The sequence below is a fragment of the Chlamydotis macqueenii genome, chromosome 13 (genome assembly GCF_036417535.1).
Source record: "Chlamydotis macqueenii isolate bChlMac1 chromosome 13, bChlMac1.mat, whole genome shotgun sequence".
NCBI classification, from domain to species: Eukaryota; Metazoa; Chordata; class Aves; order Otidiformes; family Otididae; genus Chlamydotis; species Chlamydotis macqueenii.
In genome coordinates this window covers 2,620,287-2,645,064 of record NC_141568.1, presented here as the reverse complement: position 1 = coordinate 2,645,064, position 24,778 = coordinate 2,620,287, and the positions used below count along the sequence as shown (strand labels likewise).

Genomic DNA, 24,778 nt, shown 5'->3' with positions numbered 1-24,778 from the left:
GGGAAAAATCCGGAGGCTTTACCATTTTTAGATTTTCCGTGATCCGTTTTGAGAAGCTACGGGAAGGGCGAGCGGCCGGCGTTGCCTTTGCAAAGCCCCCGTGAAATTTTCTGCTGCTACTTCCCACCACACCACTGCCTAATTTTCCCCACGTGTCACCCCAAAACAAGGGGAGGCCGGGGAGCCGCGGTCCCGAAGCAGAGCCCCAGCACGGCGAGCGGTGCAGCCCCGCGTTGCGGAGTGAGGGCTGGCTCCGAATTCCCCAAACGCTGCTGCCAACCTTTCCCCGCACGGCCCTAAATCCACCGGCCCCTGCCTGGCTCCGGCTGGCAGAAAGTGGCTAGTGAGAGTCGAAGCCTCTCCTGCCGGAGAAAAAAAATTAAAAAAAAATGAAGAGACAGTCCCATAAATCATGAGCCAGTTACTGACGGAGAGGCCTCCCCTCCCTCCTGCTCCGCACGCTGTGGCACGAATTACGGCCCCGGCTTCGCTGCTGCGCGGTGATGAACGTCGGAAAAGGCTGTGACGGATGAGAAAAGGGATGATTTAACTGCCGTAAATCCAGCCAGCTTAGAGGTGTTTTTACAACCAAACCCATCCCGGATCCCCTGTTATGAATACTTATCGCTCCCAGACGCCGCTACGATGGAAAGATTTTTAACGGATTTAACAGAGGCGCAATAAAACCCCCAGGGCCTGGTGGGCTTACGTGGCCAAGGGTCTCTCTCCACCTTGCCGTAGGGAGAATCACGGAATAGTTTGGGTGGGACGGGACTGTTAACGCTGTCCCTGTATCGTCTGCGCCCAGCCAGCAAAACCAGTGGCCAGGTGGTACTGGGGGTGCACTCGCTGCGAAGGGCACTGGGCGCAGGGCAAATATCTGAGGAATAAACACCTCCTTCCTCATACACGGGAGCTTACGGGGCGAGGCGACGAGTAATCCATCCGGCGAGGAGAGCAACAGCCATCCCAGGGCACGCGGCTTCTGGATTTCCGTAGCCAGTCAGCCCGCATCCATGTAAAAATCCCGGGTAGGATGCCGGGTTTCCCTCTTCCCATGGTGAAGCTGTAGGAGGTAATTTAAAAAAAAACAAGGAGCAGGGCAAGCTCCTTCCGAGGAAACGTGGCTGTGAAACCCTGCTTGAGAGAGAAACCAGCACTGCAGGGTACGAACACAGCACGGCCACGGAGAGACCCGAGGGGACGCCGTCTCCGAACCCCGGGTGGAGGATGACACTCCCAGCCCGTTAATCTAAGGGAAAAATCTCTTTTTTTTTTTTTTTTTTAATAAGATAATACTGAGTAATTGATTTTTAAATACACTGAAATCAAATGTCCCCAGGCCAGAGCAGGATCCCAGCTCCGCCATCAGATCAGCGGCGACCGGCAGAGACGGAGCGCGCAGGGAGGGGGAAAAGGAAATAAAAATTAAATCTCCTCCGCGCGCCTGGCTGGCTGCGGGGCAAACCGCTGCCGTGGCTTGAAGAGGCGCATCCGTTTTTCCCTATTAAAAAGGGAGAAGTTGGCAGGGGGGATGAGCTGGGGAGGGCAGCGGGGACCATCGAGGGCGAGCAGGCAACGGCGAGATCGATCCGATTAGAAGACGCGACAGCGGCAGGGCGAAAAGTCATTTTTAAGACGATTTATTCCAACCTCTCTCTCTTTCACCCCATCCTTCACGCAGTCCCTGTTGAGAAGCTTTTATGGCCGTTTTTTTATTTTATTTTATTTTATTTTTTTTTTAGAAAAATACACATGCAAATAATATACATTGCACCGCTTAACTTTTTTTTTCCATGTCGGAAAAAAAAAAAAAAAATAATAATAAAGCAGGATTCGGGAAAGAGTCCAGGAAAGACCAGATAAAGGTTTTCGATGGGGCGAGGGGCTGCTGGAGGGGACTAACGTGCACGAAGTGCACGTTAGTCCCCTCCAGCAGCCCCTCGCCCCATCGAAAACCCTTCTCCAAAAACTTTGCCCAGGTTTGGGAACAGCCAAAGGAAAGCCAGTGCCGTGTCCCATCCTTCCTACAAGACCCAGCATGGAGCAGAATCCCAGCTCCGTGCTGGCAGGAGCCAGAACTCCCCAAATCCAAGCATTTTAGGGAAAAAAACCATCATTTTGATGCTAGGAAATGCCATCGGAGGTGGAAAGCATGGGAAAAAAACCCTGTTTTGCTAGTTATTTTATGGGATATAAGTGACAGCACGGGGAAAAAACGGACTGAGGGTCCCTCGAAATCCGGATTTACGTTTCAGGACGATGTTTTTGGGGTGGGCTGTTTGGCTTCTATTCCTACTGGCTGCCCTGGCGCAGCTCTGAAGTTTGACAGACGATCATGCAGGTTTTATTGCAGCTTGTGTGTGGTTTTTTTTTTTTTTTTTCCTCCTCAGTAGCCCAACTTCAGTTGCAGGTAGCCCCCCGGGGGTTGGGTTTCTCTCCCCTCCCCACCCGCTCCGGCTGCCGTCTCTCCGCCGCAGCGTTGCCGGCCAAGTGGCTACTCGGTGGCCATCTGCTCGATGTGGTCGCTGAGCAGCTTGTATTGCTCTGTGGAGGAGAGGGAAAAGGGTGCCGGGAAGGTGCCAGAGCCAGGCAGGGGGGCTCCATCCCTCCGGGACCCCCGCAAAGGGAGTGAGCATCCCCCCCTCCCCAGGCTCAACCCTACCTTCATCCAAATTGCCGATGGTCGCTTGCTTCTTCAAGAAGTCGCTGCAGAGCTTCTTGTTCAGGCCGAAGGCCAGCATGTTGTGGATGAAGGTGCTGAGGAAAGACAGAAGTGCTCTTGGCGAGGGAAGAAGGGCCAAGGCTGTCCTTTCTTCCTCCCACCTTCCTCTTCCTCCCCACAGCCCCTTGTGGGATGATGCTCGGCTGCTGGAGAGCGCGCTGGGTCCCTGCGGTGCCCAGATTTACGACGTAAGGGGCAGGAGCGGGTCCCGGAGAGAACCATTGAGCATCCTCTGTGCCATAAGGGGATGTCCCCAGCGGGAAAACATCTGTAATGTCCCCCCCTCCCACAGCTGCTGGGGGGACGGTCCCCGCGCCCCGCTCACCCCAGCTGCCCGAAGGTGATGTTCTCGTTGAAGCGGAGGCTGTCGTCCCGCTCCTCCTGCGTCATGTGGCACCACTTCTCCCTGCAAAGGCGCAAGGGCCGTCTGGCACTGCTGTCACCCCAAGACCCCCCACCTGCACCCCCTTCCACCCCTGGACCTGAGGAAGGGAGGGCACCGAGAGCTCCGGCACGCGCACGGCGCTGGGTGAGCTCCCGTGCCTGCATGCACCCACAGATCCCCTCACCTCGGGGCAAAGTGCAAGACACCCCACGAAAAAAAGTCTTCTTCAACCGCGATGAAGAGCTGGGAAACAGCACGGGGTGTCTCTTGCCATCGCTGCCATCGCATCGGCGAGGGGAATGAGTGAGGATGCAGGGAGGCTGCAGTTTTTGGGGGTGGCCAACCCAGCTGGGCTCTGCTGAAGCCCCCCAGACCCTGGGATGCGGGGGTGGGGGTACCAGGCACCTCTCCCCGAAGCTGCTCCCCCTCCGACAGCGCGGGGGGCTTCTGTATCCCTCCCCGTATTCCCACCCAGGACCGAAATCACAGCACTGCCCTGAGGATGCTCCAGCTCCGGCTCCCTCACAAACGCGACTGCAGCGTTGCCTTAAAGGAAGGGGGGGGATTTTTAAGCTCTCGTTGTTCGCAACCAACTCGAGGCGGTGGCGGGAGTCCCCATCCCCGTGTCCCACTTGGGAATAAAGCCCGCGTCACCGAAATGTCACCGCGTGCGACGCGCAGGCGGTGGCACGGGGAGCTCAGTGCATGCACGCCGGGGAAACTGAAGCCAGCCCCCTCCCGAGAACCCAGGTGAGGGCACAGCCAAGGAGAAGAGGAGGAAAAGCAAGGAAAAAACCAGGGATAGCTGGAAGAAAATTAGCTCTGTGGAGGAGAAGGAGGAGGAGAACACTGGGAGCAGAGCGCACGCTTGCACGCCGGCAGCCGAGCAGGACGGGAGAAGCTGCGCCAGGTGGAAACGGCGGCGGGGAAGAAGGGCGTCGCGCGGTAAATTCGGTGAGGTTCCCTCAGCCCCAGTGCACGTTCGTGTTGCTGGAACTGGAAAAGGACGGGTGCTCCGTCAGGCTGACCCCGAGAAGGGGAGCCCGTCCTCATGCACGTCGGCCCAGCCCGGGCGCGCGGAAGCTGCTGAGCCGAGCCGTCGGTCTCCAGGCGCGAGCCACTGTTATTTACAGGGCTCTGGGAACTTATATGAAACGTTTAAAGGGATTTAAAAAAAAAAAAAAAAGGTGTAATTTCTCCCAGATTTCTCCCTAGCAAATAAAAACCACATCCAAATGTGGAGGCTGGAAAGAAAGGAGAAGAATCAAATTAAGGGGCTTTGAAATCTGGAAGCAAACCTTCACAGATCTCACTGGCCCACTTACAGAAGCAGAATGTTTGTAACTATTTTTTTTTTCCTCCCTTTTTATGTTTTTGAGGGAGGAAGGAGGGGGAAAAAAAATTATCAAAGTGGCCAAGAAAAATTTGCCGTGCTTCTGGCTTGTTATTTGGGAATAACACGCCCGGGAAGGGGGAAAGCCCACATGTGGCTCCACTCGAACCCTTTGATCGTTATTCCGGCACGGCGGGGGCGGGCGCAGGATTTCAGGGTGCTCGGGAAAGCCTCGCCGCAGCCGCCGGGCGCTGGGGAGATGGGCTTGCATCTCCCGGCATCGCTCACGTTCCCGCGTCGGCGTTTCACCCCGCGCGGCTAACCCGAGCCACGCTCCGTCTGAGCAACACCGGCGTTATCCGTGCCTTAGCCACGCGGAAAGATTTACTGCCAAGCTTCAAAGAGCCCTCATCCTCTTGCTAATGCCAGCCCTTGGAGTGATTCACTCCAAGACGGAATATCCCACGCCCCGGCAAGAGATGCAGTGCCTCTCCCCCGATCCCAGCTCGCGGCGTGGATGGATGCGGCAGCTTTTGAGCTCTGCAGCCCGGACGACGTGCTCGCGACCGCAACGTGCAGCCCCGTTCGCATTTTTCTTATCATCTAGGGGTTGGCAGCACAGAGCGCATTAAAAAAAAAAATAAATAAATAGAAGGACCAGCTTTTCCAGCTGGCAAAGGATCCTCGGCACATCGACGCGGCAGCGGAAGCCAGGAGCAAGCGGGAAGGACGGGAGAGGGGGATGCTCTCTCCAAGAAGAGACCCAGTTCATGTCCAAAACCTGCCCGGGGAACCATTCCCAGTCCAAGCCCTTGGCATTCCCAGCAGCTGGGCGCCTGATTCCCACAGCAAAATACCACAGCTTGAAACCGGTCAGGTTTCTTTTTAAAAAGCTGTATTAAAGAGGAACCGATTGAAACCCTTCTGGCCCTTTTGCGAGGGTGATGCCCGTGAAGTCCAACCTCCAGCGGCCGTTCCTCCTCGGTGGAGAAAGGGCCTTTGGGAGCCCCCTGAAACACGTTACCCCCCTGCCACCCCTTCCCCAGGGCAGGATTTGGGACCTGAAGTGAGCAGCGGCCTCGGGACACTAATGCACCGGAGTTCGGGGACAGACACACCTCTTCTCCTCTTCCTCCCCAGCGTTCCCTCTGGAGCGGCGGCAGAAACGGGGCCGACAAGAGTGGTGCGTGAAAGATCATGCAAGGCAGAGGGTTGGAGGGGAAAGGAGAGAAGAAGAGATGGAAGAAGGTTGTTAGAGGCAGAGAGAGGAAAGAGAGAGAAAAAAAAGAGGAGTTTAGTTCTGGTTCCTTCCCCCCAGCCCCTGCCCTCCCCGCTGAGAGGAGACGAAACCGCTGCAGCGCCGGGAGGACGCAGCCCAGCCGCCCCGGCGATGCCCCGGCCGCCCCACGGGGATGGGCACCCTCACAAACCCCTCACCACGGGCCCCGCCGCGGCCGAGCGCCGTCCCCCGCGTTTCGAAGCCAGCCCGCAGGACGCCAGCCCCTGCCAGGGGTTTTAATCCTCAGTCCAGCAAGCGGCATCCCAGTTCACCCAGCGGCTCCCATTATCCTCTCCGGAGGACTAAGTGGGGGTCACCACCACCCTCCAACCCCCCCGAGACACTCGGAGTGCTCCGGGATGCGGCCGCCTCAGCTCATTCGTTAGTCGGGCTCGTTTCTGCGGCGGAGGCAGGCTCAGCCATCAGATTAATTGCGGACGGCGCTCGGAGCAGAGAGCAGCTGCCGGTGGCGTACGCCCTTGTGAGACATTTTCTGCCGCTAATTTGGGGCTTAATCAAAGCAAATGCGGTTATGGTGACATTACCGTTCGATAGGTCCTTTCAGTGGGAAAAAAAAAAAAAGCAAAGCAATAAAGGAGAAAGGAGAGATGGATGGGTGGCAGAGCATCCCATGGGGCGAGCCAGGGCTGCCGCGGCTTGGCTCGTGTTTTGGGGAAGACGCGGGAGGGCTGGCTGCTCCCAGAAGGGCTGGCACTGCTCGGAAAGGGGCTGCTCAACCGCCCCCAGCTCCACGGCTCTCATCCCGGCAGCCCAGCGCCCCAAAGCGCCACACTGACCCGCAGCAGGACGCTTCGGCTTCGGAGGGGTGGAAGCGTGGTGGGGAGAGGAGTGAATTGCTCCAGCCCCCGCGGCAGGGCCGTGGCGGAGCGAGAGACGGGCATGAGCACGGTGAGCATCTCGCCCACCCTCGCACCCCGTGGGGTCCCCATGCCCGGGCACCCAGATGCTCCCTGCGCACAGCCACCCTCCAAAACCAGCAGCCCCGTCCCTTCGCGGGGTTTATCCCCATTTTCCAAGCCCTCGGGGCCGACCGCACTGCTGTCCCCAGCTCTCATCCTTGCTGCTTTCCCGGGATCGGTCCCTGCGCAGCGCAGGCAGCACTTCCACAACCCTCCGGCACCCAGGGCATCCCTTCTCCATCCGCTGCTCCAAGCATCTTTTCCCAGATCCGCTTCCAAACTAAGCTCCAGCAGCCTGAACCCTGGCTGGGTTTTCTGGGCACGTCTCTAGGGCTTGCAAAAACGATGCAAAACGAGCAAGAAAAAACCTTCATCCCTAAGAGGATGCACGTCGCGTTCCTGCTCCCAAATCCCGAAGAGGACGCACATCTCCCCGGCGCAGGAAAGGGATTCTTTCCCTCGCTCACCTCCCCACCCCACCACCCAGCGGCCCCAGTAGCTCTGCGACCAGGGGCGGAAGGCGGAGCGTTTCCCAGTGGATCGGTGATGTTTCGGGCCGTCGGGAGCAAGGGGGAACGCCGAGGGGATGGAGGGGACAGGGTGTCTCCTGTTCCCACGGGGACACGTCAACACGTCACCTACCTGGTGGTGGGGGACCGCTTCCTGCGCTCGCAGTGCACGGCGTCGAAGAAGGCGGCGTTCCAAAACCGCAGGTTGTGCCTGCAGGGAGGGAGGGAGATGTTGGGGACGGCCACCCCTCATCTCCCCCACCCTGTCCCCAAGTTTTCCCAGGGCCCGCGCTGGGACCAGGAGATGAGGCAAGTCTGGCAGATTCGGTCCATTTTTGGCCCAGCTCCTTGTGGGGCTGCAAACACACTCTTACTACGCAAGGGATGTGCAAAAGCCATGGCCACCTCTTTTAGGGGCAGTAACAGCTTAAAAGCACTCAGGAAAATTTGGGGAATACGTGGGCAAGGAGGACAAATCCCTTCCCCAGGGAGGACAACGCCAGACAGGACTCAGCTCGACCCGGACAAGCTTTACCAGATGGGCTGCTGCTTGAGGTGCATGTACAGGTAGATCTTCTCTCCTTTCTTCTCCTCCTCTGGGCTGGGCACGGAAACTGTGGGGACACACGGTCACAAGGTGAGGTCTGGGTGACTCCCACCTTCCCACCCACCCACGGACCTTGTGCTCCCCCTGCCAGCTTGGCGTCCAAGCGGCCACGACGGCAAGGTTTGCAAATCAAATATCCCCAGCACACCCCCCAGCAGCGTGAAGAGGAGCTTTGCTGCCCTTTGTGGGTAGGTATCAGCTCTGATCGAGGCAGGGATGTCCCAGGAGGATGCTCGAGGGACCAGACTGCTGGTTTGGTAGCACATGCAGCTACCGGGGGCGCGGCTGGAACAGCGCGAAAGCTCGGAGGCGGTGGATGCCCAAACCTCGGCAACCTGGTGCCACCAAGGATGAGATGCCACCAGATGTTCTTTGTGGGAAAGGAGCTGTGAAGGCTCCTTCGGAGCTCTTTTCTAGGAGCTCAGAGGAGACAGCATCATGCTTCCTGCCCTTCTCTCCACCCCACACCTCCAGCAATGCTGGGCATCTCATCCCGCTTCCAACCCTCACTCCTTGACCACGCCTGCTTCAGCAACACTGGCTCCACTCACCCGTCTTCTTTAGCTTCTCCTTCGGTTTGTCCTCACCTTCTCTGTGGCACAGAAATCAGTGTCAGCTCGGGAGAAGCCTGTCCCCCTCACAGCCCACGCAGCAAAACCCAGCTCCCCTTGCCAGGGGGAGTACCCTCATTTGAAAGACCCCTCTGCTCCCATACTACTTTCCATGGGGACACAAAGGTGACTAAGGGACTGCAATGTCCATCCCAGTCAGATCCAGCATGGAGACGATGCAGAAGATGACAAAGCAGCAGCACCATCTCCTCGAACGACATATCTCCACGGCCAAGGGACACAGGGCTCCCAGACCATGAGATACTTCATGACCAAAGTATGAAGCATGGGACCAGGTTAGAGACTGTCTTCCCACGGCCAAGACAACCCCTGGCTCATGGTGGCCCTACACCCAAGAGGTTTCTGGCTTGGTCATCTTACTCATGCATACCTCAGCCCACCCAACGGAGTGATACTCACTCGCTCTTTTTGGTGGTTGGACCCTTCAGTTTGGTCTCCAGACCCCCGAAGAAGCCCTTGACGTTCTCCGTCTTGGCCGACGTGTTTTTCAGCAGCCGCTCTGCGATGTCCTTCTTCTCCGCCAGCCAGCTGTTCGCCGACTTCAGGTACGAGTCAATGCTGCCCGTGGGCTTCTCCTTGGCCTCCAAGGGCAGCGCGTGGGCCTTGCCTGTGGGCAAAGTGGCAGGAGCTCAGCTGGCCTCAAGGGCCTGGGTGCTGCCAGCTCTTGGGGGACCTGTTCCCAGCTGCAAGATATGCCGCAGAGACCACGAGCCAGATAGAAACGGCCCAGACCCCATCCCATCCCAATTCCTGTAGATCTTCATCCTCCCCGCCATTTTGGATAGAAAATCCAGCCCTCCACGGAGGAGTAGCCACCACGCACCGAGAAACGAGGCAAGGTGCTTTGGGCTGGGGGGTTTCACGTCACATCCCGAGGCTGGGGAACACCTGGGGATCACCGCACACAAATATCCTTGGCTAGAAGCGATGGCAAACCAGCATCACCGTGAGGTACCACGCCAGCGAGGCTCCCCGGCAGGTTTGCACGGCTTGTGGGCCACGGAGGCTCTTTGCTGCTCAGTGTTGGAGTCAGGCAGAGCAAGCCAAGCTTGGATACCCATCCATCACCCTTCCCACGCCCAGAGCACCCTTCACGACCAGCCCAAGCAAAGCCAGAGGGTGCGGGCACCTCTTACCCACGTAGTAGTAGGTGAAACACATGGTCATGAGGTTCTTGGCAGGGCTGAAGTCATCCATCTGGTGACACCTGGAACGGAGGGAGGATTCGGTGGAGACACCCAGCGATGGCACCCAAAGCAGCCTCACGGTTGCTGCCATTCCTCGAGCTGTGGCTCTGATCTCCGGGGCTTTCGGCGGTCGCCACGAAGCCCCTGGACCCCTCCCCGACTTACTCGAACAGCACGAGGGCGAAGGACTGCATCAGGCGGTAGAAGGTCTGCTCCGAGACGCACTTGGAGTTGCAGCGCTGCAGGCACAAAGCCCAGGGTTCAGCCCAGCCCCGCGGGGTGGCCGCTTGCCCAAAGCAGCAAGGGCAACCTCAGCCCCCTCCGGGACCCCCCAACCTGTACTGAAGTTCCCCTCTTATCCCAAATTCCTGCCCTCCGGAATCATTGCTCTGGGCCATTGCTAAATCCCCCCAGCCTGAGCATCCCGCCCAGGCTGCTCAGAGCCCCGGTACCGAACTGCGCTCCCTCGCCCGGCTCTCCCCTCACCTGGGCGCTCACGTATCTCGCGAACCATTCCCTGCCCTTCCCGCTCTCGCCGCTGCAGAGCTCGCCAAACCTGGCCTTCTCTTCCTGGTCCAAATCCTCTCTGAAATAGGGAAAAAGAGAAAAAAAAAAAAAGGAAAATTATTAAAGTTGAGGATGTGGCCGGCATCCCCAGTCCAGCCAGCACGGCTCATTCCCCACGCCGTCCCTCTCGGCGGCTACATCCCAGTGCTGCGACGCCGGGAGGAAGGCAGAGGAAGAGGGAAAGGAGAGCATCCATTTTGCCACCCTCTGGCTCCCGCTGCTCTTTTCTTCCTCCCTTGCAGGAGGGAAGGCGAAGGCGGAGGGAGAAGGGAAAAGCCGAGGCCAGCCCGAGCAGAAACTGAGCTCCAGAGACAGGCGCTCTGCCCCAGAGCGAAAACGAACCCCCCCGCCGCCGCTCGTCACGCGCGGTTTGCTTGATCCCGCCTGACGCGCCGAGCCGCAGCCGCACGGAGACCCCAGCGATGGGAGCCGGGGGGGATGCGGGGCTGGGGCGGGGGGCAGAGCCAGGGGCTGCGGCGGGGGCCGTGGCAGTCGTAAAAAAATGGGGAGGTGGGGGTGAAAGATGGGACACGCTCAAGAGAGGGGTGCAAGTCAGAGCCCGTGTTCCCCCATCATCTCCATGGGGAAGGACACAAGCCGACGCTCCCGGAGTGGGAAAGCAGCCAGATCCCATCCCGCAGGATTTTCCCCGGCAGCAGGCTCGGCGGCGTTCACCGGCCCCACGTCGCTCACCCTCCAGTGAAGATCTTCTCCACGTAATGCCGCATGAACTCCCGGCGCTCGGCTGTCGCCTCGTCCCGGGCCGACTCGGTGCTCTGGCTGGAGGAGAAGGACTCGTTGGAGGAGGAGCGGCGGTAGCCACTCCACCTTGGGGAGTCGCCCATGTCGTTCTCGCTGTCCGCCGACTCGGTGGCATCGCTCTCCTCCCCGGCCGCGTCCCCCAGCTGCCCGTTGCCATCGGGGGTAGCGGGAGGAGAGGGCTCCGAGGGGATGCAGGCGGGTGTTTCGGCATCAAAGTCAATGAGATTCCCTACGGGAACGTCCAGGGGGGCCTCCATGGCTCTGCCGGGGGATGTGGCGGTGCTGGGGGGACTTGGTCCTCGTCCTTTCACCCCTCACTGGGACATGGAGGCCATCGCCGGCGGGGTGCCGAGGAGGACGGGCTGGCTAAGGCAGGCAGGTCCTTCTGCGGGGGTCCGTGCTACCGCAGGACATCTGAAAAACAGGAGGAGGACGAGAGTGAGGAGATGACCCCAGGGAACCCATCACCACGAGGAGGGCGAGGAGACCGCAGGCCACCACCTGCAATGTCCCCAGCAGCGGGGAGGGACGGGACAGGGGTGCAGCAGGCAGACAGAGCTGGCTGCTCCCCATCAGCCACCTGAACAACCCAACCCACGCGGTGCTCCTGCTCTTTCTACGCCGTTCAAAGGGGTTCTTCACCCTTTGGGCCAGAAAAGAGACGATTTGAGCCGAAGCTCTGTATGCCACCTTTGGGCCGCGACATCTCGCAGCCTGATGGGCAAAACCGGGCCGGCGTGAGCCAGCAGCTGGCAAACAGGCTGGTGATGTTCCAAGCCAGCCCCTGAGGAGCATCCTCCTCGCGGGCCTGCCTGACCCCGATCGGAAACGTCTCCGGGGTGGAGAGGGATGCGCCGACTTGGCTGGCAGCCCCGCTGCCTCCGGGGGAAATGGTCCCAGGAGCCGCAGGGACCACACTGCCCTTCATCTATCTGCCCTCCTCAGCCCTCCCTGCTCCCAAGTCCCTTTTTTTTTTTTTGGAAGGATGGAGCGAGGACCTCCTCCGCCAACCCCTCCGGCACCTGTGGCTTTGGGCTCAGAGCTGCCTCCCCGCCATACCAGCAGTGCAAGCTGGTTTCTGAGCATCCCGGGCTGTGTTTTAATGGGAAGCGGGCCGGGATGCATGCGACAGACCTTCATGCAGCCGTGCTTTGCCACCCGTGCCTCCCTCTCTAAGCTGTGACTCGCTTTTTCCCCCATGCACGGCGTTGGGGAGCGCACCCAGAAGCAGAAAGCTGTCAGAGCTCTTGGAGAAATATTTCCTCCATTCTATGCTCCGCTGCTTCGATGTGACACCGAACAAAATCCCCTAAAAAAGACTTTGAGCTGGGACCCGCCAAGCTGGGCACCACTCGGCACGCGATGTCCCCTTTCACGTGACCGGCGTCATCAGAAGCGTCCATCCCGAGCGGAATCGCTCCTGCTAAGTGACTCAAGCGTTTCTGCACCAGAACTTTGCAAACAGGGCCGACTTCAGCCACGAAGCTCGGGCACCCAGGGGAAACGATGCTGCCAGCACTGGGAAACCAGCAAACTCAAGTTGCGCGGCTCCAAACCCCGGGGTTGCTGGAGGGTCGGTGCCCCGAGGAACGAGGTGGGGAGAGATGGGAGATGCTGGGTGGCTCTGCCCTGGGACAGGCGCATGCGAGCCCAGAAGTGACGCACGGGGTGTTTAAATCCAGCGCTGGGAGAGGGCTGTGCATCCTGCCAGGCGAGCCCACCTTTTGCAGGGATTTCAGGATGGGATGCTTTCTGCCTAAAACCCGCACGGAGTTTCCCCTTGGGGCTTTTTGCAGGTGTGCTGGGTGCTGAGGGTGCTGCAAAACCGCAGCAACTCACGCCTGGGAAGCGGGATGCAATCCCAGTTCGCTCTGATGGAAGGGCAGGATTCAGCCAGGCCGCATCCCAGCTCTCCTCGCTCCCTGGCCGTGGAGCTTGGCCCCGGAGCTGGATGACAAACTGCTAATCCTCGTTACCAGCGCAGGCCGTGGGCGGCATCCCGCGTAACGACGGCGCTCGAGCCCGCGTGCGAATCTGCGTCCTATGTGGAAATGGTCAAGGGCGATTAAAAATTGTAATTAAACCAGAAAAACCTCTGCCTGTCTTCTCACAGCTCCAAGAGCGCATCCCTCCCGTCCCTCCGCGCTCTGGGTGCTGGGACGGGGACGTGTCCCCCTCTAACCCGCGGGGCCGGCACGCTGCTACCTCCTCTCGCTGGATGTCCTGCTCCCCCGGAGAGGACACAGCCCCGACGCGGGAGGGACGCGGGCACTCATCGCCAGAGGGACGGGGCAAAGCGCCATTTCTCAGTGCTGGCACTTCTCCACGCTGCAGCCCGCCGCAGAATTCCGCGCTTGACTCCTCCAGCCCCGTGCAACAGCCCCGCAATTGCCCGATTCGGGGTCCAACACGGGCACGGGGCCGGGTACCGGCACTCCCTGGGGAGACCACGCAGCCACCCAACCCTGCACGGCACCCACCCACGGGTCCGTACCGGCGAAGCAGCTCAGCACCGGCGAGAAGCGTGGCGGTGGGCGCTGAGCCAGCCTGGCAGGGCGCTGCAAGGGCAACCGTGGGCAGAGCTTTGTTTCTGCCAAGGAAAACTCCCCGTGCCGTGAGGGAACGGCCTGTTTCCTCCGGAGGAACTGGTCAGTCTTGTTCCCTTGGCCTCTCCCACGGCGCAAACACCCTGGCAGCAGGGTCACGTCTTGGGGACGCGGAGCCAGTGAGTGCTGGATCCCTCGAACCACCCTAAATCCAGCGTACGGCACCATCCCCTCCTCCTAAATTGCCCCACGAACACTTAAATGCACGAACCTCTTCCCTTAAACCGGGAATGGGAGAAGCTGGAACTCCCCCGCGCTGAGTTTGTCCCCACACCGGCAGCGAGGGCGCAGTCCCCATCTTATCGGGGCGCAAGGCGGCTGCGTCCTCGCCGAGGCGCAGCCGTGCTACCCCGACCGCAGAGAAGTCGCAACCTCTGCAACTTAATAAAAATAACTCCCCGAACACCAGGGAGGCTGTGAGCTGAGACCTGCGCTGAGCTGCGCTGGTGCAGGCGGAGCAGAGAACGCACGCACTCGGTGCATGCCAGAATCAGCAAGCCCAGCAAGCTCCCAACGTGCCCCCGCTTTGCGATGAACCCTTTCCTCCCGCGGCCGCCAGACACCAGATGGCAGCTCCCCGATCACCTGGGCTTCCGAAGAGAATTAAATGTCTCTGGAACAGCCCTGCGCTGCGAAAGACCGGCTTTTGTGCCCGGCAGCCGCTTCTCCTTCAACGCTCGCCGGCAGCGCAGCCTTCGCGCCCCCCCCGCCACGCACACGCATCCCCAGGGAGCCCCGAAACGCAGCTAATTATTCCGCAATTCCCATTTCCACCCAGGAAAAATTTCACCCGGGGGTTGGGCTGGGCGTTGGAAACGAGCTCCCCAAAAGGCACAGGGGGGTTTTCACCCACCACGAACGCGCTCAGCCCCCCCACTCCCACGGGAGACGCTGCCCTCAGCCCCCGCCGTTGGGCTTGTGGTTAAAGATGCAGCCGGAGCAGCTTTTGGCTGCGGGGGCCTGGGGACCCACGGGGCACCCTCCATCCGACCCGGGGAGGATGACCGCGTCCCACTGGTGGGTTGAGTTTAAAAAAAGAACGGCGATGCCTCAGTGGTGGGGGCCACAAGAAAGCCGGTTATCACTGCCCAGCGATGGGGAAGGAGGATGGATTCCATCTCGGCAGGGCCTGTCCTCGCAGGGGGTCACAGCAGATTTGGCATCCCCCCCCATCGCCGCCGTCCCTCCCTCCCCTCGCTTTTACCTGCCCCCAGGATCCTCGGCGCGCCTTCACTCGCCGATGTGTCAGCGGCATCCGGCGAGGCTGCGTCCGGCGCGGCTGGCACGCCGGCGAGCGGGCAACGACGCGAGGACGCGGCGATCCCTCCCTCCGGAGCTCAGGCGCATCGCCGTTCCCCCCCGGGTGCCCACGCACGGCTGCGCGCAGAGCCCGGCCGGCTGCGGCGCAGGCTGGGAGGAACGGGAAGGAAAAAGCTCATTGTGTCATTTCGCTACGGGTTTGTCACGGCCGGCCGAGCGCGGGTGTCTCCCGAGAGCCGTGCCGGCCCCTTTCCTGCGACACGGGGCGAGCACGCATCCCCTGCAAGAACGCTCGGTTTGTGGTGGGATCCCCACACCGAGCTCAGCACTCCCCCCAAAACAGCCTGTCCGAGCCCCTGCGCACGCACACATCCAAAATGTTAAGCAAAATTAGGTGAGGTCCCCATCAAAGGGGAGTTCTCCAGCCCTCTCCATCACCTTTAGCTGGCCTCTAAGCCTCCCCATCACTCAGACCCCTGAGGATTGCGAGTTACCCGCCCTGCTCTTCCCCAGATGAGCCACTTTTAGGGGGGAAAAAAAAAAAAAAAAAAATGGAGATCAAAAGGAGAAAAGCCCCAGCGCGGAGGAGAAACCGGGTGAGAGCAGCTGGTGCAGCAAGCGGCAGGACGAGGGCAGCGCTCGGGGGAATTATTTCTCACTTGGAGGGCAGCGTTGGTGGGGTCCAGCTTCTCCCCGGCACCTTTTGGGGAAAAAGCTCCAGGGGTTTCGTGGCAAGGGATGGGAGAGAGGGACAGGGCGAGACACCTGGGAGGGACAGCTCAGAGGGGGTGCTACATGGCTGGGTCTCAATTTTGGGGTGCTCGCCTGCCCCCCATGCACATCAGCGGCAGCCCGCGGAGGAAACGCCGCATTTGTGACACGAAGTTCGAGCTCAGCAGAAATCCAAGAGCGTTACTAATTGACTGTCTGCTGAGGATGATTATTGTATAAGTCAGACTTCAGAAATTGCCAGTGACACGTAAAAACCCATCCCAGATCCCCAATTTTTATATAAGACGACGGTGACGGGTTTTACTGCCTTCCTCTTGCCGATTTTCACGCCGATCTTTAAAGCACGACTTGCAGGTCGTGGGGTTTTTTTTAATCCATCAGCTCTACCGTCGACCTCGGGTTTGCACCGGAGCACGGGAGACGGAAACCCCGGCGACGTGCCGGCACGCGCGCTCCCGGCGCCGAACCAAACCCTGCCCTCTGGGGCAGATCAGCGCCTGCTCCACCTACGCGGGTAACTCGCAGCCCTCCCCAGGGATGATTCACCTGAGCCAGGAAAGGAGAGCACCCGGGGCGCCAGGAGAGCACCCGTCCCGGCTGGAAGCGGCCAAGGAGCAGGGCGGCCCATCTCCACCATGGCTCAAGGTCGGGTTCTTCACCCACACGGGACGTTCGAGACTTCCCGAGCATCTCGCGGCGGCGCCCCTCAAAAATGCCCTTCTGGGAGAGCCACCCCTCCTCCCCAGCTCCGGCCCCAGCCGAGAGCCGTCTCCCATCGCTCCCACGCCCGCAGCCGCGTCCCCAGCACCCACCTCCTCCTCGGTGCGGTTGCGGGGAGCCGGGGGGTCCCCAGCTGCAGCTCTGCCCCCGGACCGAGGTGGGCGTTCATGGCTCCATCCCCCTTTTTTTTGCAGACAAAGGCTGCGGGGGCGGCCGCGTCTGTCGCAGGCAATAAGCGGCCTGTTTTCCTGTTTTCCTTCCCCGATCGCAACACGGCACGACTCCAGCGGTAGGCGGGTACCGCCAGACAGCCGAGCTCACATCCGGATGGAAGCAGAGAGGAGGAATCGGTGCTGAGCTGAGCCTGACATCCCCACCTATGCAGCAGCTGCAAGGGGAAGCACCTCTTTTGTGGAAGTTACTAAAGTATTGGGCAATATTTTTTTTTTTTTTTTCCGCTTTACACCCTTGAGCACGGGGCTGGGCACAAGGCAGAGGCGCCGACAGCTCCGGAAAGGAGCCGAGGTTTCGAAGACAGAAGGATGTGATGCAAAATCCCCTTGTATGGAATAGGAACAGAGCAAGAGGAGGGAGAAACAAGGTAAAAAGCTCTGAAAAAAAAAGCCCCAAAGCATCACTTGCGAAACAATAAGTTAACGTGCATTAAAGAGACCCACAACACCACGAAGCCGTCCAAGCCCCAAAGGGTCCTCGCCCTCCGCCGCCTCGCGGGCCACGGGACTTGCTTCAGACTCACAAGCCAAGGAAGGTGGTGTGCTCCCGATGCTTACCCAGCCCTGTCCTCCCACGCCCCCCCACAGCCCAGCCCACCCTCCCGTGGCCACCCCGCACCCTCTCCTCCGTGCCCTCCGAACCCTTCAAACCCAACACCCCGACGCGAAGCTACAACGCAACCGCCTGTTGCGACACCGCGTACCGGTTGCCACACAGCTGCTGAAAAACCCTAAATAAGCCGCTCTTCCAGCGCGGCCCTCTGCAAATCCTTCCTAATCCAATCTGGTTCATGGCATTAAGTTGGACCCTCCTGTACCGAGCGCCCCTCTTTGCACAGCAGTTGGGAAAATCCGCTCGTTTCCCTGTTCCTGGCTGAGTTGCTGATGCGGAGGTCACCAGAGCTTCCTCCTCCTCGCTGATAGAAGTGTGGAAGGACGGGGATCCGCCTGCGCTCCTGGCTTCCCACCCCACGCGTGGTAGCAGAAGAGCTAGAGGGGACCCTGACCTCCAGTTTGCCCCCGTAAATCGCAGCTGGGATGCAGGTTACGAAACAAGCCCGAAAACCCAACCGTTGGGTGCGTTACTGACGCAGAGCGGACGATGCTGGAGCCCCGCGCCCCCCACCACCGCCGAGTCCAGGCGATGCTCTGCCCTCCCCGCGACCGCCCCACGGCTGGATCCCACATCGGGGGGGCACGGCTGCACCACCAGCTGCCTCTCCACTGAGGAAAGCAGAGCTCAGGTGGGCTGTCGAAGACATGCTCCTCCTCGATGCCGACTTCTTTAGGCAAGAAGTTGTCTCCTCGTCCCTCCCCGGGCTCCTCTTGGTCAGCAAACATCACCGTGGCACATGCGGCAGAAGAGCTCGGCGAGGGAGGCAGGCGTCGGCACGTTCAGACGAAGGTGTTGTAATTACCCTCAGCCTCCCTGCCATCTGCAGGGCACCGAAAAGTTGTGCCGTGGGAAAGGAGAGCAGCCAAACCCATCGATATCGCCTTCCCGGGGAGACGCGGGTGGCCAGGCTGACACCAGCTCAAACAACAGGCTCTCCCTGCAAATCCACCCGAATTGTGTTCTGCTCCAAAAAAAAAAACCCTAATACAGCAATAGCCGGGGCCCGCGCGGGCTCTGCGTACGCACCGTCGCCAGCTGCACGGCGAGACGGCCCCGGGGAAGAGCTCCTGCTGCACCCACGGTTCAAATCACTCCCTGGAGCGCCGCGCTCCGTCCTCTCCCTTCCCAGCAAACCACCCCAGGAGCGGCGGAGCTGGGGGAAACGAAGGCGGTTTGGATTCCTCCCGCCCAGGCAAGGCAGCCGGGACGGGCGAGGAGCGACGGCGGAGCTGCCGGGAGTGCAAAGGTTGCGTCGGCGAGCGTGGCGGGGCGGCTCCCGCAGCAGCAACAGGAGACCGAGCCTGGCAGAATCCAGCTCGGATGGTGCGAACCGCCGCGTTTCGCGGGGAAAGGCGACGCGGGCGGCTCGGCACCGCGGCTCGGTGCTGGGCAGAACCCCACAGAGCCTCCACCAGCCTCCCCAAAACGTGCTGCTTGCTGATATCTCCTGCGTTTTGCATCCCCGCTCCCTTTTCTGGCTCGGTTGCTAGAGAGGCTGACAAGCCATGCCTCAGCTTCACCTCCAGCCCTGCTGCCTGACCCGGGCAGAGCGCGGTCCCGGGGGCGTTCGGACGCGAGCAGCTCGGGACGAGCACAGGGGACACTCGGGAGGCGCTGGCGGGCGCGGCACCAAAGGGAAGGTCACTGGCAGATGACTCGAGCAATGCGGGCGCTAAGGGCATGACATGCTGGCAGGGGACCAAATGCTATTCTCCTGCTTTTATTTCCGAATCCTGATGAAGATACGGATTCCTAAGCAGGCCACCTCCCTGCTCTCCCCCTCACCTCTCCCCAAAGCCGGCTGATTTAACATCACCGGCGCTCCCTGCAATCCTTGACGTGCAGCCCGGAGCATCCAGCATCACCATCGCCCTTCCCGATGCGCAGCACACAGAGCCCAGCGGCGAGCGGGCAGGGATGGGGAGGATGAAAGACCGGTTGCATTTCCAGACAGGAAATCTCTCCATCCCCAGGGAACCCCGTCCCTAATTGTTCTGCGTTACAAGCTTCCGAATTCATGAGCGCGATAACCAAGAAGAGGAGAAAAGCAACTAAATTAACTCCAGGAGCCATGAAAGGCAGGTTCGCCTCGTGGTCCTGCAGCCCTCCGCAATGTGGTGTGTTCCCTGGGATGGGATGGGGATGGGAATGGGGATGGGACGCCGGCCGGTCAGCGCCAGTCACCCCCAGGTCACTATTTCTTACCGTGCACCAAATCTACGCGAACCAAACTCATTTTGCGCTCACCCAGCAAAGCTGCTTCCCCGGCAGAACCCCTCCCGCTCTCCTGAAGCGCTTCGTGCCACATAATTTCCTTTCCAGCCACAACAGCCCGCAGCGACTCTCGGCTCTCCGCGTAAAGCTCCGTCACATGCCAGATGCCGGCCCAAGGAGGAGCTGATAAACGCAGCCTTTTGAGGCAGCGATCGCCACTCCAGCCACTTGCTAAAGCGGAGGGAGCGAGGCAGCGGCGCGGCAGAGGGGAAAATTCGGGGAAAGCACCGCGGCGGTGTCGGGGACGAGCGGGGATGATCGCAATTTGAGATCTCATGGGAGCTGCGCTCTGATCGTTGGCCGTTGATCCCGGGGCTCACCCTGCTCACAGACCGTGAAAACATCCCATTTCCAAACTGCACCCAACTTCCCAACTTTCACCACTCCACCCCTTCTTCTCGCTGCGCGGGGTGCCGGCCAGCACCCGATATTTTCTCCCGGCAGACTCCATCCCCTGCGAACCCCGCAGCATCTGTTTGCTTTTTACCTCCAACCCGTGGGGCGCTTGGCTCCCCGGGGCTGCTCCTTCCAGCGTCCGGCAGAAGGCGATGCCCCGCGCGCCCGGTGCCGGCGCGGACGCAGCCTGGCGTTACAGGGACGGTTTTGCAAGCGTTTACCGGGGCACAGTGATGAATTAAAGCTATGGCTGTCGAAATAAAAGATAAACAAGCCAAGGTGGTGACACACCCAATGCTTTTCCCTCTCCCCGGGTGCCGCCCCACTGCCGACCGTGCCCCGAGAGTCGCAACCGGGCCGCATGCCGAAACGTGGCCCCGGGGTGGGACCGGAAAGACCTGTTGCTGCTCACACTGCCGGAGCCAGGAGGGCACAGGGATGGGAGGAGAGGTGTGACGGAGGCCAACATCACCGCCTCCCGCGCCCTCACCGGCAGCGCTGAGCTCGGGAAAGGATCGGAGCAATGTTAGCGGGCGGCGGCGGCTGGATGCGACCCCCTGTGAGGCTGCACCCATGAAGGGAATACACCCAATTCACTCTGCCCTTGCCTAAGGCTGGGTCTGCAGGGCCCCGACCCACGTCCAGGACCCCCAAGTGCTGGAGGACTCCCCCCACTCCATCCCGAATGCAGAGGCGATGGGATGCCCCGCGGTGCTCCAGTACCCTGGTCCCCATCTCCCACTGCAGCACAAAGCACCTGCAAACCAGTTCAGCCAGGAAAAAAAAAAAAAAAATTGAAAAAAAAAAAGGCAGCTTTATTTCTCCCTGACATTTAATAACCTTTATTGTCCTCCGAGCGGTGGTTTCCCATCCCCAGAGCCAGCAGCACGGCGGATCTTCCTCCAGGCTGGAAACGCTTTAAAGCCTGGCGGCCGCCCCATCTCCCCACCAGCAACGAGAAACCCCAAAGGGTTCAAAAGGCCAAAACCAGAAGGAAACAGCACAGGATGCTGGGGCAGAGCTGGCTCCTCCAGAGCCCGCTGCAAACCCCGCGGCTCCTGGCTTCGCCCCCACGGCATTTCCCAGCCCTCTCCGGTTATTTTTCAGCGCTGAGCTCGTACAGAAAGTGCTGAGGCAAAAGGAGAAATTAACGGTGCTGCAATTCCCACTGCCTCTGTCATTAGGAAAAGAAAACGCATCCGAGCATCCTCACTCCAACGCGCAACGTAATTTGTTTCACGTTTAATATCAGCCTCCTTCCCAGCGGATGGGCTGAAGCTGGGAAAAATCTCAGCTTTTATCGGCCGCGCTCCAGGGCGGATGCAAGGCAAAGGAGGGGGATTGGCAGAGACTTGCATAAAGGGAAAATAAATAAATAAATAAAATCATTGAAACCTGTGTGGTGTTGCTGCTGCAGGAGGCAATCGGCCACTAAACTGTTGCAGACATTATCACCCGGAGCTGCTGGCTAATAAACCAGCTAATTAGCTCAATATTTAACTTTAGCCTTACGGAGTTTTCTCCTACACCCCAAACTCTGCACCAGTAAAACCGTTCTCGCACGGGACGGCGGCGCCGCCTCGCCTGAACGCACGCGTCTTGGGGCCGGGCAGGAGAGGGACGGGGCAATCTCGGTTTTATCTGGGATTTAATCCCCTCCTCGAGCCCTGGCCCTTGCACAAGGAGGCTGGGATTTTCCCCGGCTCCCGGTGTTTCCTCCTCGGGGCCTCTCGTTTGCGCAGGCGGCTGCGAATGTTTCCTCCTCCTCCCGGCGCCCCTCGACGCAGCATGGGAACCCGCGGCTCCCAAACCCGCAAAACACCGCTAATCGAGGCACCGGACCCTCTCAGCTCAACGCCCCCACCCCAAAAAGCCACCGAGCCCCCCCCCTGCACCGCCTGCTTCTGGCTTTTAACCCGAGAGCACGGCCGGGCCGTCAGCCGTGGCACGCTACGGAGTTAAAGTCGGCTCTCCAGGTGCTGCTGGAACAGAGAAATAATAAAACACAGACCTGGTGGTCCCGCGGCAGCAAAATCGCTGGGTTTTTCCCTCCGGGGCTGGAACAAGGAAGAGATAAAACACGCTTGCTCCGGAGCGCAGGCAAACAACTGCTTATCTCCACGCTCGCAGCCTCAAGGCTGCTGCACGGCTCGGGGAAAAGTATTATTCCTCCCCGCGCCCGGCAAACTTTCTATTTTTGGCCCCTCCGTCACACCGAGCCACTGCCTTCACCTGCGCCGGGCTGGGAAGCCAGCCAGCCCCGCAGCCCCCGGGGACCCTGCAAAGCCCCGGCTGCCAGGCTCACCAGCAAAGGGCTAACGTTTCGCTAAAACAGAGATGATTTTTGTTAAAGCTGTGGATTCCTTGCAGTTCAGCTTGGTTTGATTTTTTTTTTCCCCCCCTTGAAATGAGATTTTCCCATCAGAGACCCAAGCCGTCAGCCTGCAGCAGACCCCGTGCGGCATCGCCGCCCAAATTTGCGCAGGGAGTTAAATCAGGGCGGCTGAAATGCCGAAGGGCACGGGCTCGAGGGATGCTGCGAGCCCAGGCTCTCCCGGGAGAGCGGGCACCAGTTTGAGGAGGTTGAGATGCTGGGAAGGGTCCAGCCGGGGGTACCAGGGAGTTTGGGGCTGGCGTTGGCATCCCAGGGGATGCTGGGCTGGTTTGTGGGGGTGAGACACCCGAAGGGCAGCTGCAAAAAGGCAGAGCCAGACCTTGTGCTGGACTTTCCAGCGACACTCTGGGGGCTTCAGGGTGGAAAACGGTGGATTCTCCGTCCTCGGGGGGACGGAAAAAGTGGCAGCTGATCTGACCCCGTGCTGGTGGTGGGCGAGGGACCGCCAGGTCCTTCTGCCAACACATCCGCGACCCTTTCCTTCCTGCAGCACGTTTCCCTTGCCCAGAAAGAAGGGATCCATTTGTTTTATCTCTCTGCTCATTCCACTCTCCAGGTCTCATCAGCCGGCCTTGGCTGCAGAGCTGCCACCGTGCCCACATCCAAACACTAAAACACCTTGAAAAAGAACATTTTTTTTTTTTATAATGATGTTCTGTGGGATCTGTAACTGAGGGTGAAATTACATCCAGGGTGCATTTCGGTCCTGGAAACAGCAGGATAAATTAGCTCAGCTTTTTCCTGGTTGACTCAGCTAATCCTTCAGACGCCGACGGGCAGATTCGATCACATCGCCTCTCCTCGGGCTCAGTAAATACCAAGGCCAAGCCGTGGCAGCTGCGGAGGATGCAGCAGAGCTGCTGCCTGCAGTGTCTAACCCGCCCTTGTTCCTGCACGCACCGCAGCTCGGCGGCGGAGCCGAGCAGAGGTCGCTCCCGTTTTGATTTATGAATATGGATTTTGTTGGTTAAGCCATTAGGAGCGGTGATGAAGCGATCCAGCCTACATCCGGAACGGCAGCCTGCCTCATTTGAAGCCCTCTCCGCAGAACGTTCTCCATGCCTTCCCCCCCCCGCCCCCCCCAGCAACGCCACTCATGCAGGGAAGATTATATTAAGGCTTTGTCTGTAACGCTGTAATTCCACCTGGCCGCCCTGAGCCCTCGCTTGTGAAAAAAAACACAGCCACAGGCAAGAAAAACGGTTGGGAAAGGGGATTGCGGAGGACTGGCATCCACGCCCAGCGGGAGAAGCTGATATCCCAAGCATCGTTCCCCCAGGGAAGCCCAAACCAGTTAGATCCCTCTTTCCAAGGTCATATTCCCCATTTCCCGGGTCAGCACGTCCCAGCCCCGTTCCCCCGGGCTTTGTACCAGCTCGGGGTAAGAAACAGGCTGTGCCCACGAGGCCTCGCCGCGCAATTAGGGAAAACAAAGAGGGAGATGGGAATTGTCCGTACCACACGGCGAGGGCTGGGCTGCGGCCTCTGCCGCCTGGCTCCCAGCTGGCTGCCGGCTCTAAGCCGTATATTTTTTCCCCCCATCGCTGCCGTATCTGCTTGTTTTGGAGAGGAGAAGGCTCCCTCCCAGCTGGTGATCGCCTCCAGCTGCCCTCGCGTCCGGGCCAATTTGGCACCTTCTCCCCAACGAACCAGCGCAAGCCAAGACGCGGTCAGGGATAGCGATCCTTCCCAGCGGATCCTGAGCGTTATCCGCGCGGGAGCCGTTGGGAAGGGCCCCGGCGAGGACAGGTTTCCCTTTGCAGCAAGGAAGATGCTCAGAAAGGAACACAAATAATATCGGAGATCTCTCCCTTCCAGAGCTGCAGAAAATTAAATTTCCACGTTATTTATTCGAGCAACTCACAGAACTCCTCAATGGAGCGGATCAGTCACAGCCATCCGGCGCATCACTTGCCAGCCGTCCTCTCCTCATTTGTTTTTAATTAGCAGCAACACGCGGGGGGCCGAGCCAGGCAGCGCTGGCGCTGCTGATACAGCGACGGATAACGGAGCTCGCCTCCTCCGGCCGGGATTACCGGGCTTCAGGCTGCCAATCACCCCCTCACACGCTGGGAGCAAGGGTGGGATGAAGGCAGGAGGTCGCTGGCGGAAGGACGCTCGCTCCGTCTCCCGGGTATCAGGGTAACGAGGATTGAGGGACACGGGGTCAAACCAGGCTCCGTGGGAAGAGTGGCGACTGCGCAAACCGGGGTGAGCTGCCCCAGCCCATGGCTCGTTCAGGTGAGGTCAGGGATGAGAAGGGGAGAAAAAGCCCCAGGGAGAAGCCAGCCACCGAGGAAAACACCGGAGGGAGGTGAGACACGAAGGCTGAAAGCGAGGGGAGCGAGTTTACACGTGAATTTGAAGCAGCTGCGACATCCTCCTGGCATCCTCCATGTTTGCTGCTGGTCCCCCGCCAGCCCCGCCACGCACCGTAACACCGCCACAGGGAGGGTGCCTGCGCAGACACGGAGGGCATCCCGTGGGTGCTCCCACCCGGGCCCGTGGGGTGTCCATTTTTCCCCGCGGGTGCCCCCGAGCGTCCCCACCTCATTCCGGGGCTGCTCCAGGGGTCTTGAGTCCTGTAGATGTCCCATCCCGAGAGTCCCAGGGTTCCGAGGTGGCGCGGTCCCACGAGCG

At 60.0% G+C, this 24,778-nt stretch overlaps 1 protein-coding gene across 6 annotated transcripts; it reads right to left on the bottom strand.

Annotated features, from left to right (window-relative positions):
* Positions 1–1,921: 1,921 nt before the first annotated feature.
* Positions 1,922–24,538, bottom strand: KIAA0513 (KIAA0513 ortholog). Of its 6 annotated transcripts, XM_086758344.1 has the most exons (14): positions 21,755–21,829; positions 19,835–19,993; positions 10,838–11,320; positions 10,064–10,163; positions 9,743–9,816; positions 9,527–9,597; positions 8,790–8,997; positions 8,310–8,350; positions 7,687–7,765; positions 7,285–7,362; positions 5,562–5,591; positions 3,051–3,131; positions 2,666–2,760; positions 1,922–2,547 (listed from the first exon to the last, which is right to left on the bottom strand). In XM_086758344.1, exons 3-14 carry the CDS (start codon positions 11,161–11,163, stop codon positions 2,498–2,500), a joined length of 1,233 nt encoding a protein of 410 aa, XP_086614470.1. In that variant the 5' UTR covers positions 11,164–11,320; positions 19,835–19,993; positions 21,755–21,829; the 3' UTR covers positions 1,922–2,497. The 6 variants fall into 6 exon arrangements, with proteins under 6 accessions (XP_086614470.1, XP_086614471.1, XP_086614469.1 ...); XM_086758345.1 differs by lacking the exons at positions 19,835–19,993; positions 21,755–21,829 and adding an exon at positions 24,003–24,538; XM_086758343.1 differs by lacking the exon at positions 19,835–19,993 and having other exon boundaries at positions 21,755–21,885.
* Between the last annotated feature and the right edge of the window lie 240 nt (positions 24,539–24,778).

Excerpts from the sequence above, each read along its gene's own strand:
- KIAA0513 (XM_086758345.1), bottom strand. The coding sequence starts at position 11,163 with ATGGAGGCCCCCCTGGACGTTCCCGTAGGGAATCTCATTGACTTTGAT. Across the intron at positions 10,164-10,837 it reads GAGAAGATCTTCACTGGAGG|AGAGGATTTGGACCAGGAAG; the intron begins GTGAGCGACGTG and ends TCCCTATTTCAG. Across the intron at positions 8,351-8,789 it reads CCAACCACCAAAAAGAGCGA|AGAAGGTGAGGACAAACCGA; the intron begins GTGAGTATCACT and ends TCTGTGCCACAG.